The 16,627-nt window shown below is 37.8% G+C and overlaps 2 protein-coding genes across 2 annotated transcripts in view; both read right to left on the bottom strand.

Annotated features, from left to right (window-relative positions):
- On the bottom strand, nt 1–16,357 carry LOC145481695 (mitochondrial 2-oxoglutarate/malate carrier protein-like). The gene is made up of 11 exons (XM_081460214.1): nt 16,113–16,357; nt 11,803–11,864; nt 8,423–8,513; nt 7,755–7,838; nt 7,250–7,293; nt 5,252–5,330; nt 5,041–5,131; nt 4,479–4,569; nt 3,922–4,021; nt 3,115–3,166; nt 1–1,985 (listed from the first exon to the last, which is right to left on the bottom strand). The coding sequence occupies exons 1-11, from the start codon at nt 16,175–16,177 to the stop codon at nt 1,821–1,823; spliced, it is 924 nt and encodes a 307-aa protein (XP_081316340.1). The 5' UTR covers nt 16,178–16,357; the 3' UTR covers nt 1–1,820.
- Nucleotides 1–16,627, bottom strand: part of LOC145482659 (uncharacterized) — a 183,942-nt gene that overhangs the window by 21,388 nt on the left and 145,927 nt on the right. The window lies entirely within an intron of this gene.

The raw sequence follows: 16,627 nt of genomic DNA, 5'->3' as shown, positions 1-16,627 counted from the left end.
TTTTTCCTGTCTGCACTGCACTGCACTAAGTTTATGCTTGTAACGCTCGCATTCCTTCAGAAGCCAAAAGCCATTTCAAATTCATGAGTTCAATTTGGCCGGACTAAAACATATTTGTATCATTGCACTGCGCATTAGGCTGCTGTAAACATTCGTTCAGCTCTTTGGAGCGTTTCTTTCCCTCTTACACGAGTAGTTACAATCCTTGACCACTTTGCCACTAACAAACATAATTTCTGTGTCGGAGAAATCGATGTCCTTTTCGCTGACTTGCGGTTCACCTCGCTAAGCACCTCAAATCTGAATAAATCATTACGATCTAATTATGTAACAGTAATTGATATTCCAAATGATGAAATCAATGTTCTTCTTGAGCGTCTTTATGTATTCGTGGTTGAAATTTTGATGGCATGCCTACAAGATTCTTTCTAATTCTGAGCTTGTTCTGCTAAACTCTCGGGCAGACTACCTACCTTGTTGATGCGGAAGACAATTCAAGCAAAATTCTTTACGCTAAACACCAGATCACTTACAATACAAACAGTTTATAGGCTTTCAAAATAACTACAAAAACAAACATTGTTTCTCTGAACTAAGTGTTATTGATAATTCCCTGCAATAAAAAAAAAAAACTTTTGAAGGGAAAAACCTTTAATTTCTGGTAAGTCCTTGGCGTACTCTACGAAAAAGAAAATATATGTAAACGCAGTGAGATAATAAAAATCCAGTTTTGTCTACAGACAACATGTCAACGTAAAACCGACATTGTGTGAATGGAATCGATGTTCACACTTTCGTTCATTGAAAACATATAAAGCATTTCAATCTCTTTATCAAACTTGTATTTGCCATGCAGCCATTTAAAATCAACTTGGAAAAGTTGGGTATGAATTCCCAGTTTGTGTCAAACTGTGCAACACGACAAGATAAGAAATAAGCTAAAGGTCACCCTCTAACTCAGCTGAAACATGTGAACTCTGATAGCGTTATTATGTACCTATTTCGTTTTAGAGCTGCTATTACCCGCTTGATATGTCCGTGATTGCTGCATTTTCAAACCTTGCCATATGACAATTAACCAAACTATTCATCAATTTTAGAACTATTTTATCCAAACAACAAAAATTTAGAAGTTGTAAATAGTTCGAGACAGGCATCTTCAAAACAGATTGAAGATGTTTGGCAGTTAAACTTGGGTAATTGTTTTCTTCTGTCTGTCTTCAGCGGTGTCTCTCTCTTCACAACTTCGTCAATTGGAAGCTAAAATTCAAATTTCCCGTCTCCGCTCAGATCAAAACGTGCTCGAAAAGTAAGTAAAATTTCGAAAGTTTCATGAAACTGGATTTACTTGCAACAGAACTAAATAAACAATCAAGTTATCAATTATATCTTTACAATATAGCTTTCATTTACTTGACATTTCCTCGGATGTCAAGAGTGTGAATGCCTGACAATAACGCTATCAGCAGGTCAAAGCCTTGTGCACTGAACTTCCAAAATAACATTATGCATTAAATACCATTACCGCCATAATTATGAGAAGTCTACCCATTGCACAATTTTAATTAATTGAAAGGAATACTAGTGTTACCAAATTTTGATTTCGTGACCTATGCGTGTCTGTCATTTTTGTACAAAAATATCTGGAGTCAATCTTGTCAAGGTGGAAAAAGTCCAGAGGAAATGAGAGACAACGGTGTTCGTTTGTTGGAAGATGGAAAGCTGAGTCAACCCGAGACAACACTCTAAGATTTTTTTCACGATCAAATAGTCTAAAAAAGTCATCAATGATACACGGCATCTTTCTAATCTGAGTGTTTTTACAGACTGGAAGAGACGCCATAGTGGTTTCTTGCCATCTTTTGAAGTTGTTCAAGGAAGATGAAGGTGAGAACAGTGTGTGGTCCAAGACGGAAATAGTACGGTGTAAATCCTTTCCACAGCGCAAAAACACCTTCCTGTCGAATCACTTTACCGAACACTTCCTAATAACAGAAAGAGAAGGCAGCATCAACAAAGAACATTATTTCCGAAGATCGTTGGTTTACTTTACACGGGTATTGCCAATTACGCACCGATCTAGATCTTTTAACACCAAAACTTTTGTTAATATATCCTGGCAAATAAGCAACTTTAAACTACACGGTTTTTTGGAGACAAAAATTTCCAACGGGTATCGCAAAGGACACGGAAATCACTCCTGTGGCGGGTTTAAGACTTTCTGGGACTTAATTCAGGACTGCCGACAAACCCCTTTAACTTGCGAAGGTGGCCTAGTTGCAAAAAGCCCCTTTCGATCAAAATAATTTATAAATGGAACATGTAACGCACGCTCTGATTCGACAGAAGTCACTTGTCAAAGCTCGATGGCCGGAATGCTCCATGGAACACTGTAAGCACTACTCAGAATATTTCCTTGTAACACGATGTAACAAAACGAGCATTGCACTAACTCGCTCTATGATTGGTCACTTATCATTGACTAAACGTTGTATAAAGCAGACTGCAGTCACTCGAAGGGATTTGGGAGAACTTCAAGTACTTGTGTAGAATTTGCTTTATAGAGACTCGAGCAACAACTACAACAACTGCTTCCCTCAGAATCTTCTCCAATATGCTAGGTAGGAATTGGTGTGTGGGGCGAATGAATTATCGAAATAACGATTTAAAATATTTAATAGTAGTTAAAAACACACACCGAGACGCAGAAAACTATAAAGGAGTTTGGGATGGTCAAAACTGATCAAGATTAACAGGGATTGCAAAACAAACAATCCTAAATTTCTATAAATGAAGTGAAACACACTTGATGCTAAAAATTCTATCAGTGGACATAGGAGAGGCGGACAGGGGGAATGGATGGAACCACATGAGAAACTATATGACACCATTATGCCCAAAGATTTGACTCAGCTTGCTTTACAAGACGAGAAGGTTATATATCGATGATCCAACATCCAGTTAAAGATACATATGACGTAAGCAGGAGTCTTGTATATATCAGTGAAAAAGAAACCAGCATCCACCCCACCCTTGTAAGTCCAAGAGTTACGTTGAAAGGAGTTTAGAGTTAAACTAGACAAAAATCACCATCAGTTGAGAAAACAACCTTACCACTGCTCCACGATATTCAGGTTTGCCATCAATAATCTTCATGTTTTGAATCCTACACAACATACATGTATTGGACAAGAAAATTGGTCACAGTTAAAAAAAGTTCCTTCCCAAATATACATGCAAACTGAAAGTTGTTGATAAACGATTGGTGTCACTTCACTGCTCATGCAAACTTAAACTATTCTAATATTCTGATAACATTTCCACGTGCGACCGAAAATAAAATTCAAAATTGCTCAAATAATAGGTCTTCCTCTTTTTTTTTATAGTAAGTTCTGGCTCTTACAGAACATTAAAATTTCTTCCCATTATTAAGACCCTGCATTGAATTACAATTACAGTTTTACAGAGGCTTTTGATGGTCATCTGATGACAATGGATTTTGTGTTGCATCAACATCTTTATGTTTGGATAACTGGTATAAACATACTGCAGTATTTGTCTGTGCAACTAAGTTTTGTAAAAACTACATCCCTTCCAACAGAAAACCGACATTAAAATAATGTGCTGAGCTCTTAGTCTTTACTCTGACAGTGCCTGTCAGGTGTATAACCTGATGAGTTCAGGTGTATACACAGCAAGTGGCAAATTTAATGATGGACTGGCATCCCATCCATGGGGGAGTAGATATACTTCTAGTTGTTAATGCTATTTAAACCAGGATAAGCTCCCCAGGTAGGGGCACACTTTGACCAAACACAAACTTTACCATACAAAAATACACCTTCTAGAAAATATCCCCACCAAAACAGACTTTTGTATCATTCAACCAGTTGTGCGGGGCATTAGAATAGTTGTGCTAACCTTGTTTTGGCAATGTCTACAGGCATAGAAGCTAACGTAGTCGCTAAACCGCTAATCATACTTGCTCCAAAGTGGCATAGCAGATCATCCTTAAAATAACCTGTAAACAAAAACCTTCTCATTAAAATTAGCAACTTAACTTACAGCAAATTTTCAGTGGTTTTCAGTGTTGTTCAACCAAAAGCAACTACAAAGATCAATTATTACAACTTACAATACTGAAATGCAACCTCAAAGCAAGTGCTAACACAAGTAACCTTCGCCATGAGGGGAAAAACTTTAAGTGACTGGTTCAGAACTGGTTTTGCTTTTACATGGTTAAGTAAGCAAAGTTGAGACAAGTTTTTCGTCGTATGTAACATATTCTAACCTAGAAAAAGAGCCAAGAGTACATGGATGAAGTAGTTTTTCAATCCACATTGTCCTAGGCATCGCCACTGAGTTTGCATAAACTCCCTGATCTCTGTACAGAGACATCATCATTATGACATCTATCAATGACCTCTACAGCCGTGGCAGTCCCTGTTCGTGTACACTATGTGCATTTCTGGACGTACCTGTTGCTAGCAAGTTCTGTTTAGCTTGCGAGTATGTAGCTAGTTGGGCTGCATTAACAACAACTGCTCGAGTGACCGTTGGACCACATCCCTACAAACAAAGAGAACACTACAAATGAGACTTGAGCCAACATAAAATAAATCAAATCACAAAGTTGTAAAACCTGTCATACTAAAATGTGGAGTATTGTCAAACGTACTGCACTGTTTTCAGAGCTATTCCAGCCTGATAAGTATACTGTAACTATACTGTCAAAGTGGTAATGAAACAGGAGTTGCTGGTAACTAATTACAAGCAGACTTGAGAAATCTTTAAAAGTTTACTTCTGGAATTGTAAAACGCTTATACATACAGCAAAGTCCTTTTTGCACAGTCTAACTTCAATGCCATCAATAGCCTGACCAAACAAAGCGTAGAGGCCTCGGTTCATGATTGGTTACAAATGAATTGTTTGCACATGGCTGAGACCATGATTAAATGAGCAGTGGGTCATCTGAACGCATAGATATCTATTAAGCACTTTCATGAACTTAAATTATATTTTAACTGAGCTGCTCCTACCCTCCAAAGAGTAAAAAGTCCTTCTTCCTTGGTTATCCTAAACAAGGCATTAAACACACTTGTGTATTTGCGTTGTTGTTCCAATGGAAGCCTGCAGGAAATAACAGTGACTTTATTGCTGCAATCCATTAGATCTAGACGTGTACCATACTTAATGTTTCATTTACAACTGAGATCATTTAGGTGTCACTTTAGTGGAGACTTTGCTGACCTTCCATCTGAGGTCATTCTTATGAGAGAGATCTCTGCAGGTGTGCCAATAAATGATCCTATAGCCCCTGCTGTCATTCCTGTGTGAAAGAAAATGCAAACACACAGTTTATAATGATAGCCTCACTTCCCAAATTATCATCATGATAATGAATGTACTATGATTTGTTACAGAATGTCGTGTTAATGTATCTGCGTAATAAAGAAAAGTCTCTAAAGCCTGCTACACTAGCTCCTGGCTCAAGTCTTGGGCAGCAATCTATTGACAAGTGTGATGCCATTTTAAACTGAGTGTCAGCACAAGTATGTAAAACTGTGCTCAACACATGCAGTTACATATAATCTTTCAAAGTAATTTAAACCTAGACATTTCCATATTGAATAGCGTCCAGTGATCTTTGTATCTCACACTGAACCTACCCATATGGCCTTGTCCTCTCTAATGTGGTGAAAGGAAAAAACAAATGAATAAATAAATTGGAAACCTGCTCTACAGACACCTGCTTATTACAGACGGTCTTGATTTTTCTTTCAACAACCCACTTAACACAGACACCAGTTAATACGGACATGGACACTTTAATGTAACTCAAGTGACATGCTTTTAAACAAAGTTAACCTTGTTTTACAGACACCGGTTATCTGCACAATTATCATTAATGCAAGAGTTCCTGATTTCAAAAAATTATATTGTCACATGCAAAACTGATTTTGACTGTTTCAGTGAGCCTAAAGTTTCTTGACTTTGAACTCAAATTTTGAGCAACGTATTAAACATCATTCTGTTCCCTTCTACATAGCCTGTGAGCAGGCTCACCTTTGAGTCACACGCGTGAGGGGAGAGCAGAGTGATCCTGTGGGAAGGAGTCTGGTGAAGAGGTGCCAAGAAAGTGAGCCTGCCTTGATCTCTGTAATTTTTTCATTTCTGCTTTGCCTGAACAAAGTGAAATACCATTGGTCGAAAAGCGGGAAAGGCAAGAAAATTGTCAATCTATCATATTTGATGAGGAGCGATTAGATCCCCATGGAGTCGGTAATTTACCGCATGTTCTCACAATAAAAAATAAGTCATCCACATTTGGAATCAGAGGAAGAGTTGAGTGCATGTATTAATGATGTTTTAACAAAGTTCCAGTCTATTTCGGGTTTAAATTTAAACTAAAGAGGGAGCAGGAAATAGCAGTTGAAAGTGTGTTAATGAATCAAGACGTACTTGTTGTATTGCCGACTGCCTATGGGAAGAGTTAAATATCACAAACCTATGTGATTGCAAACAGGAAACGAAAAAAAACGAAGGTGTTTGCTCACTTACCAGCGTCATCAAAGACCAGACTGCCAAAACAGGATCACTTGGAATCAAGTGTGTGTCCTTGCTAGACATATTGACGATGTGTCAAAACTTTATCAACAACGAATATCGTGTCTGTATGTTGTTATGAAAAAGATTTACAATTTTCGTGAGAAATCTGAGCTGCCAAAGTTCATACTTCCAGTGAAAATTAGTTGGCTTATTTTTTCTGCAGTTTCCGGGGTGGAAATGAAAAATTTGCAGAGATCACGGCAGGCTCACTTTCTTCTCCCGCGGCCTTGCCGCTCCATTTCATGCTCACAGCTATGCCACACACGCTTGTGCTCCAGTGTGAGCCTGCTAGCAGGCTACCTTCTACATAGTATGCTTTACCCTTTAAATTGAGAAGACATGTGTCTGATATTTATTCTGACACCCCAGTAATACAGACACTTTACAAGGTTCCACTGTAAGGGAACAAACCAACCACAAACAAATGCATGAAAAACAAACGAATCAACAATGGAGAAAGTGGCGAAGCTAAAAAACAAATAGACTGACAGGCTGCAGATGCACAGGCTCGTGTATTACTCACGTGCTTGTTCATGGGGCTTCGCTCATCTGACCCAAACATTGGGCCTGCTCTCAGGCTATAAACATCCAAATCAATGAATGAGCTAGTAACCAAACAACACAAACAGACACACTAACCTAGAGCACATTTCTTGAGAAAAGATGGTGGAGTGCCATCAGGACTAAACAGAGAATAAAACAAACCCAGTTAAAATAATTATAGTCAAAAGAGCTCTCATGAATATTACTTAAAGAGTTTTCTTGTATTTTTTTACATAGCTTAACCAAGGAAGTAATGCTTCCATTTCAAGCTGGAAGCGGTGTGGCCAAGTGGTTTATCAGAACGCTTGATTTGAAATCTGGAGGTCCCTTGTTCAAATCCTCCTCCCTACCACTATCTGGATTTGTTCTTGGTGGTCCCAAATTCATCTCTTTGGCTGTGTTGTGTAAATAGCCAACTGGTCAACCTACCACCAATTGGGATTCTTAATAGTTTATGTCCTATTTGAAATATTTGTTTACTTATTTACAACGCCCCAAAGTAGTACAACAATGCTTAATACATTTGACATTCATTTAAAGTAAAGTTGTTTATTTATTTATATAATTACTTATTTATTTTAGTAGCAATTTAACCACCAACCTCTTAAAATGTTCCATTAGTGAAGTATAAACACCCAGTCGCGTTGTTGTATATGTTGCCTGTCTTAAGAGACCAGCTGATAAGCTACAAAGAAAAGAAAATGCATGTGAACATAAACCACTATCAGACTATCAGCCTCACATTATTCAAGTTTATGTGTGTCATAGTCATGTCATTCATTCACTTTTTTCCTTATCAATAAGGCAGATTATATCACAAATGTTATCCATAGTAACTTAAGGTGGCTGACTAAGAGCTTCTTTTCTGAGACTTAAAAACATATACTGCGATTTTCTGTCTGGTAACAATATACTTGCAAGCTCATGTTGACAAAATTGCTTAAGCAAGTCTAAGAAGAAAGGAAATCATGTTACTCCAACTTCATATGCCAGTTGTAATTTCAAATGTTGTCAACCATGACTGTGTTAAAATGTACCAGTTGAATTTCAATCAAGGATACAATAAGAAACAATGCAGCCAAAATGTGTTTGCTTTTTGCCCCCATTATTGAAACAACAGATTGTCAGACCAAACTGTTGATGTTACCATTGATTGCTCACTATTGCAACACAACCCAAAATGAAACTTTCATTATTTATTAATATGTCCGCCAAAGTCAAACATACAGTTGTATTATATAAATTTTTTTAACAATCAAACAAACTAACCCATTATAGACACCAAAAAATCCCTCTTGTCTAAGAATGGAGGCAATTGCATGTAAACTACTTTTGTGGGTTTTTGAAGCACCACCAACACCTAAACAAAGTGATACAATTCTACTGATTAGTTGTATGCCATTAGACACTTCAAGGGCATCACCTTTCTAATATGGCGGTTCCATAATATCAGCCAAGCAGTCTTAAAGCAATATGACCATCACAGATCAGCTCTGTCAAGGCCACTACCCATATGATTTGCTGAGACAGTTGAGTTTCTTACCTTGTTTTATACCATGCCACAGAAAATACTTAACAAATAGATTCCATGTTGCCATGCGTCTGTTCAGTAATAGATCACAGATGACGTCAAAAATGTGGTAAGAACAAAAAAGTGGCACATGAGGCGATAGCCGATTCTGTTATCGATATTCTCACCACATTTTGACCTCTTCTGTGATCTATTGCTGAACAGACGCATGGCAACATGGAATCTATCTGTTTTATATAATAAAGAAACAAACTACTACAGATAAAGCTTTTTTATTTCGGAATCTTTCACCATAACTCGAAAGCCTGTCTTTGCCCGCTTTGGTGAACACGAAAAAAAGCCATTTGACGTGAACTATTGTCTATACAAAATGAAGCAATCTCATTGGTTGCTATGTGTCCAGGAAAATCATGCCGCTGTCAAACTTGACTCAAATGTCGCTTCTCATGCAATGAAAACTTACAGTGAAAGCAGAATTGAACAGCGAAATCTACAAATCTTAAAGAAAATGCTAGAAAAGTCAAGTCAGTTTTTTTCATTACAGCAGCCTTGTGAGCCAAAAAGCTTGAATGTTGCCTTGAATATTGCAGGAGTTGAAAAAATATGCTCAGAAAACTTGCGGTTGAGGTCAACATTGGAGGCCATTTGATTCAAGTTTTAAATGAAAGGACCGTTTGTGACGGTGGAAATTTGTGTCCTCTGTGGTTGGTGATTCTCAAATCAGTTTGATATAGTGTCAGAGACACCTTACAGCTGGGATACAGTTGGTTGTGAGCTGTAGTGAGCTCTACTTTTCTCACTGCTGTGCCCTGAAATGGACTGAAACATTCGTGTCAGAAAGCAAGGTTGTGTGTTTATTTTAACTGTGAGTGAATTTAAGAAGTGATGTTTTGATGTTTCATTCCTGGAATCAATTTGTGTCAACAATTATTTTGAGATTGAGAAAAGTTGAATTGTTTAAATAAATAAATGATATCACAATTTTGTTTATCGGGTTTGTTAAATTTGAGACGAAGCTAAGGTTTCTTACCTTAAAGTAATTTCAAGACCAATTTTGTGTTTGTTTTAGTTTCACTCGACTGCCGACTCAGCCTGCTCAAGTATTTTTCTGAGTTACTTTCTAAAAAAAACGGCTTTTTCTTTCTTCCTCCTTCTTCTTGTGGCTGTTCAATGCCTCGACAAAACTTTTTTGTACCTTATCGTTCACCAAGTCACACAAAATATTGTCTTAATTCTCAAAACTTTCTGCCATTTTAAAACACAGAGAGAAAAACTTTGAAATGATGACGTCAATCGTGCATCTGTCCTCTAATAGATCATGGGTGAGAACCAATCAAAATGCTAGAATAACCTGGGTCATTATATAAAGCTAATCAGAATACAGGAAAGCCATTGTCTATTCAACAGTATAGCATCCAACATTCCCATAATGTACTATGCATATGTCCCATTGATTGTGTTGGCCACTGTGTTTTCTATGACATGGTCTAAGATAGTTATGCAATGCTCGATCATGGTATACCATGGAATATTCCACTTGTCATTTGTATTTTCTTGGTATACACACTTGCCTAAAGACTTGTGTGTATACCAAGAAAATACAAATGACTTGTGGGATATTCCATGGTATACCACTTGAAAGCAATGCATAACTAGTATGATAGCAATTGCCTATAGGTCTACCTACTGTAGCACATGATCATTGATCAATTTAAAGTTGTCAATCGTTTTTGTTACATTTTCCTTGCATAGCAGTAATGTACAAAGTATATAGCGCCTGCCCGGTGTTCCGGAGGTCATGGTTTTGATTCCTGTCGGGGACTCAGAATTTTTCTTTGTCCCACGCTCGTGTCATGTTGATTAATTCACCTTCACATTTCATTACCGAGCTTAAAATTCACCATCTTTATTAACTTATCACTACTCACGATGAATTTGATAGCATTGATCCTAGCAGTATGCAGGACACCTATCATATATGAACTCAGTTAAATGACCTTGCTCTCCATGAGTTCTCGTAGCTCAGTGGATAGAGTGCCCGCCCGGTGTTCGGGAGGTCATGGGTTCAATTCCTGTCGGGGACTCAGAATTTTTCTTTGTCCCACGCTTGTGTCATGTTGATTAATTCACCTTCACATTTCATGACCGAGCTTAAAATTCACCATCTTTATTAACTTATCAATGTACAAAGTACTTGACGTATTTTAGATCTAGACTGATGTGAGGTTATAAAGAACTACACCTGAATCTTTGCAGCAGTGTTTCAACCTAATTCAGATGGTTTAAAACATGAGGAATTGCAATAGGTGACTGCATGTACAGTGGAATCCCAATTTTTTGAACTTCCAACGGAAATGTTGGTTTGAAAAATCGGATAGCTCAAGAAATCGGGGGTAAAATTACAGCATTTGACTGAGGAGGGGAAACTACTTTTGGTTTGAGTTATCGGGAGGTTTTGAAAAACTGAGGGTTCATGAAATCGGGATTCCACTGTATGACTGAAAAATCATCCAAAGTCTCCCTTGACATACACTTGACATGGTAGGTTGTGTTCTGACAGCATCAGGATTTTGACCTACAGCTGTAAGACCAACTCCTTATCTATAGGGCTGCAAAGATACAATTTCTCCCAATACAATACATATCTCAATGCAAGTGCCACGATACGATACATGATACGATACATCATTACATACAACTGACAGGTGTGTTTCGTCCGTGGGCACACAGGACTGTGTCAGCTGACAACTAATTGGAACTGTGCAAGCTTTTGTGCCACCATCTTGAAAGACATGTCACCAGAAGCATGCAAAGCAATACAAAGCAATGATGGAACTTTTTTTCCCTTTCCTGGGTCCCTTTGTTTAATAAATAGCTCTGAAAGGGCTTGGACTTGAATAAGGAGTCGTAAAAGACAGTTGTTTCTGACTGCTGAATTTTTTATTCATGAAGAATCACAATATCATAATATTATGATATCTTGTCATAATATCAATATTCGTATTGTGACAAAAAATATCGCAATTCTCCGGTGCATTGGTGTATCGTTGCAGTACTACTTATCTAAAAAACACTTGAAATTAGAGAACATGTTAATTTAAATTGTGAAACTGCTCACCACTCATCTGCATCCTGTTTTTGACCAAATCCAGTGGCTGTACAAACACAGTTGCACCCATACTAACAAGAAAACAAAAACAGCATTAAGCATGAAAATTTTTATGCAACTCATCTTATAACAAATTTTGGCATCCTTGTAAAATGTATGAAGGCTCAACGTTTGCACTATTCAGGGATGCTAGAATGCCAGGTGTTTTCTGATATAAAAATAAAAAAATTCAGGACAGAACTTTGAAATACTTTTTATGCTGTCAAAAGATTTTATTGTGCGTGTGCGTAATTATGTCCACGCTTACAAAGATTACCTTGAGAATGCACCTACTTGATGCATTTGATACTAATTAATTTGTTATAAAATGCTCATTGTTCTCATTGAAAATGCACACATTTGAACATCCTACCCAGAGGGCAAAATTGGAGGCTTTTGGAAATGCTGAAAGAGCAGTTTTCAATTGAGTGTCATAAAACCGAAACCAAAGTAAACATTGTGGTCAATCTCTAGGGACTCAATCATATGAAGCAATCAAAACTCATAGTAAATACATACATGTATAGCTGATGACAAGCGTGAGAAGATATGTGTCAGCAAGGTCTGATTGCTTTTGGTTTTGTTTCTGATTTGACCAAAAAGTGGCACAAGCTTTTAAAGCCAATCTTGTAGTGTAATAATGCAAAACCAATTACTTTTCAATACTCAAGTGAAAATTGCTCTATCACATGGCTTGTGCAAATGGCAGCTTTGGTGTTTTATCCTGGTGTATCAAAGTTTTCAAGCATTTTTATTAGTGTGGATAGGTAAAACACTGCAAAAATAGTAGTGTGGACCAAAACCTTTTGATGTTTTTTTGGTACAAAACACATTGTTTCAAAAACACACTGTGGATGGGGTCTCATAGAAATTCAACCTTTCCACTCTTCCAGCATAGTCAATCGAATTTTCAGAAATCAAACTCGATAGAACAAAATCGAACTCAATCCGTGGATTGAGTTCAACTGAGTTTGGTAATCAAATGAAATCGAACACCGAACTTTGTACACGTGAGTTTGATTTCTGAACCATTCAAACTCAATCAAACCAAATCAAACTCAGTCCATTACATTAGCCTATGTTTAAGGTGACCTTATTGTCCGCGGTCATTTTCTTTCACTATTTCCTTAAACCTTTGAAATTTTCACCCTCATTGGCATGAAAGCAGTACTCTTGGTAGCCTTGTACTACAGATTTAATGTTGTAACAACCCACAATGCATCTGAAGCCATTTCTCTGGGTTTCTAAAGCTTGAATTCTGCTGCTTACTCAAGTCAGGGCTACGTTCCTCCCTGAGGTGAGTTCGGGGAGGAGCATGGGCTCATTTCTCAAATAGCAGCTGGTAATCAAGCCTAAGAGTTTCTGCCATTATGAAAAACACCTGTTATACTGACATAACTTGATCTTCCAAAAAACTTTTTACTGTTTTACAAAAATCAGGAATTTGGAAATCAAAAGTGCGATTGAGTTTGATTCATTTTTTGGAGCAGATTATTTTTCATACTATTTTTTTTTAGAGTAAGCTCAATTTCATTCAATTGCTGAACTCAGTCCATGCAGTGAGTTCGATTTCGTTCGATTTCGTTCGATCGAAATTCAATGCGACTGGGTTTGATTGACTATGCTGGTAATACCAACCAGACAAACAACTAAACAAAGCTCACTCAGTAGTTATTAAAAGTTCTGTATGTCTTGACAGTGTTACAATCTGTCTCTAGAAGGTAAATAACTGTCAAAAATGCAGTCTCTGGGATTCTATCACCCGAGGTGACCTAAAATCCTGGTCAAAAGTGTTGGGACAGTTTATGGCAGATGACTTCACAGGCAGCCTCTCTTAGGACCAAGACCGTGTAAGCCCGCCTACCCCCCTCCCCCCTGTCAATGTTGATAAAAATCTTGAAAACCAAAAACAAAACCTTGATAAAAGCTTCAGAATAGCCACGTTTCAAGAATTGTTTGCCTCCTAAAGCTGTCTTCTCCAACTTAAGTGACGATAACATAGATATTCACGTCTTATTCCAATAATAACGATTTTTTAACAATCACTTTTGCTTCCAACACAACTGTCTAACCACCTTCTATTGTCCCTTTTTCCTTTTTAACACCATCCGATCTACTCTTCAGAATAGCCTCATTTTCTTTCAACATTGCTCGAGGGGAGGGGGTCAATTATACTTGCTTCTATTCATCTTTCCCTAAAACATCAAGGACGTAGTTAAAATCGTGGGTTTCTGCACGCAAAAGGGGAGGTGTCCCAACAACTTATGGCCAGGATTGTCTGAATCTGAAAAGATTAAAAAAATCGGGGAAATTATCTTTATGCAGTGCATGTTATCAAAATTAATGCTGAAATATTGTTTTCCTAAAGTATATGCTTGTTTGGTGAAGTTTTGAGTACTTAAGGCAAATTGTCAGGAAACCTGCAAATAATAACTGATAAAGATCGTGTGCGTACTCTACAACTGTTTGCTGATGGCATGTACTGATAACAAGTTTTTGTCTTGGAGTAAAAACAAGGATGATCGAGTTGCAAAGTAAAAGGCAACAGACAGTTTATATCACAACATATAGTCGTATTGACTCTTCCAAGAATTTCAGTGTAATAATTCTACAATAGGTTGTGTCAGTAGAGGCACATAGTGCACCTACTGGCAGCTTCGCCTGTGCTGAAATGAACCACTACCACTTTCACATGGCTGTGAAGCTTGCCAAGAGAGTAAGGTGGTTTCAAGTAAGGAACTATTTAGATGAAAAGCTTGGAATAAAAGTTAACTTTACTGAAATGATGAACGTACATTGGCAATTTTTCCGCCTTCGGAATCCCATGAGAAAGGAGGGGCACCAAGACTTGTCACCCTGTGGGTGCTGCTTCGCAACATTCATAATCACAAATGCAGGCGAGGAAGATTTGAGGGAGTAACGCAATTGGTAGTCATGGCTCTCGTCTGAGAACTGCACATTTCTCACCAGTAATTCCCCAATTTCTAATGGGTTTAGTTGTCAACAATTCATTTCAACACGTCCCTAAACTGTGATATTATGTACCACTTAGCAGAAAACCATTTTTAGGTGACATGTAACAGTTTTTCTCAGTATTTCAACATTTCTCACTCCGTTATCTAAAAAATATGTCAGGAAGTAACTGTTTTTAAGCTTTGTACTTGGTGAGAAATGTTCGCTATGCGAAGTGTGACCAATATGTTTTGTTAAAAGCACATTATCTTGAATATTTCGAGTTCATAACACTATCCTGTCACAAACAATCGCAACTGAACGAACATAATGTCTGATAATTTGAGAAGACAAGGTGAGAAATGTTCGTAACTCAAGTGAGAAATGACGGTACCTCGTCATGACATTGAAAGGCTTTCATTGTCACGCAGCCAGTATCGACGGATTTTGCGACCTGAGTAACACAAAACTTCTGTCTAAAACTTTTCTCAACGTTTGCAACATTAATTACGCGTGCGTAATAAGATTAACCCCAACAACACAGTATTTTGCATGAGCTAAGTACTGGCCTGTTTCTACCTTAATCAGTGCAAAATACATTTGTTAACAATAAATTATTGTACTTCATAAATAAAGCATCATCGCGCAGTTTTCCTTACTGTTTGCAAACATTTGTAAAACATGTACTTTTCAGACAATCCTGGTCAAAAGTGTTGGGACAGTTTATGGCAGATGACTTCACAGGCAGCCTCTCTTAAGACCAAGACCGCGTAAGCCCGCCTACCCCCTCCCCCCTGTCAATGTTGATAAAAATCTTGAAAACCAAAAAAGGCCTTGATGATAGCTTCAGAATAGCCACGTTTCAAGAATTGTTTGCCACCTAGAGCTGTCTTCTCCACCTAAAGTGACGATAGCATAGATATTCACGTCTTATTCCAATAATAACGATTTTTTAGCAATCACGTTCGCTTCCAACACAACTGTCTAACCACCTTCTATTGTCCCGTGAAGGACGTAGTTAAAATCGTGGGTTTCTGCGCGCAAAAGGGAAGGTGTCCCAACAACTTATGGCCAGGATTGTAGTAATCTTACATGAACAACAAGAGTGATGTTTCAATTCAAATGAGCAATTAATCGAAAATATATTTACATTTATATCTCAACCAAACGCCGCAAAGCATAAATCTAAAAAAATTCACTTCCAACCAAAAGCACTAGCCACGTATACAAGTAAACCATACAAAAAAACTATTGTAAGCTTAATTAAAGACTCGTATGCTACCGATGCATGACTGGCAAGCTATTTGGCTTACCAACTCAGTACTCACCCAGCAGATCCCCCCATAATAAACCTCGCATAGTTTGGAATATATCCTAGCTTCTTCTCACTCATGTTAATTTCTCTGTAATGCTCAGAATGTGCTAAATGGAGCCAACTAAGCGAGACGAACTCTACTGACAACCCTCAGTGAACCGTAGGCAAATTACTATGGTTGGGTACCAACCGCTGACCCCAAATTTCGCATTAAACTTCTTCCCCAAGCCTTTCGGGGCCTAGCTCCGAGAAAAATAGCTCCGTGTTAGTTAATCAAGAGACGCTTGACTGCTAGACGGTGGTGAGACTATCTTTACTTCAATTTCAAGCACCGTACAAACCTTAATTTTGCATGTACTGTTTTTGATTCACAACGTATACAAAGAGCGGTGTTTCTGCAACGCTTCAGGAAAATTGTTCAAATTCCCCCTGACCCTAGGCTTATTTCAATATCAGCATCTTGACCAAAATAATGGGAGTCACTTATTGATGCGATTGTTCGGGGCAGCACTTTTCTCTCCACTCAAT

This window comes from Orbicella franksi, chromosome 3 (assembly GCF_964199315.1).
Source record: "Orbicella franksi chromosome 3, jaOrbFran1.1, whole genome shotgun sequence".
In the NCBI taxonomy this organism is placed as follows: domain Eukaryota; kingdom Metazoa; phylum Cnidaria; class Anthozoa; order Scleractinia; family Merulinidae; genus Orbicella; species Orbicella franksi.
This window is presented reverse-complemented; position numbering and strand designations above follow the sequence as displayed.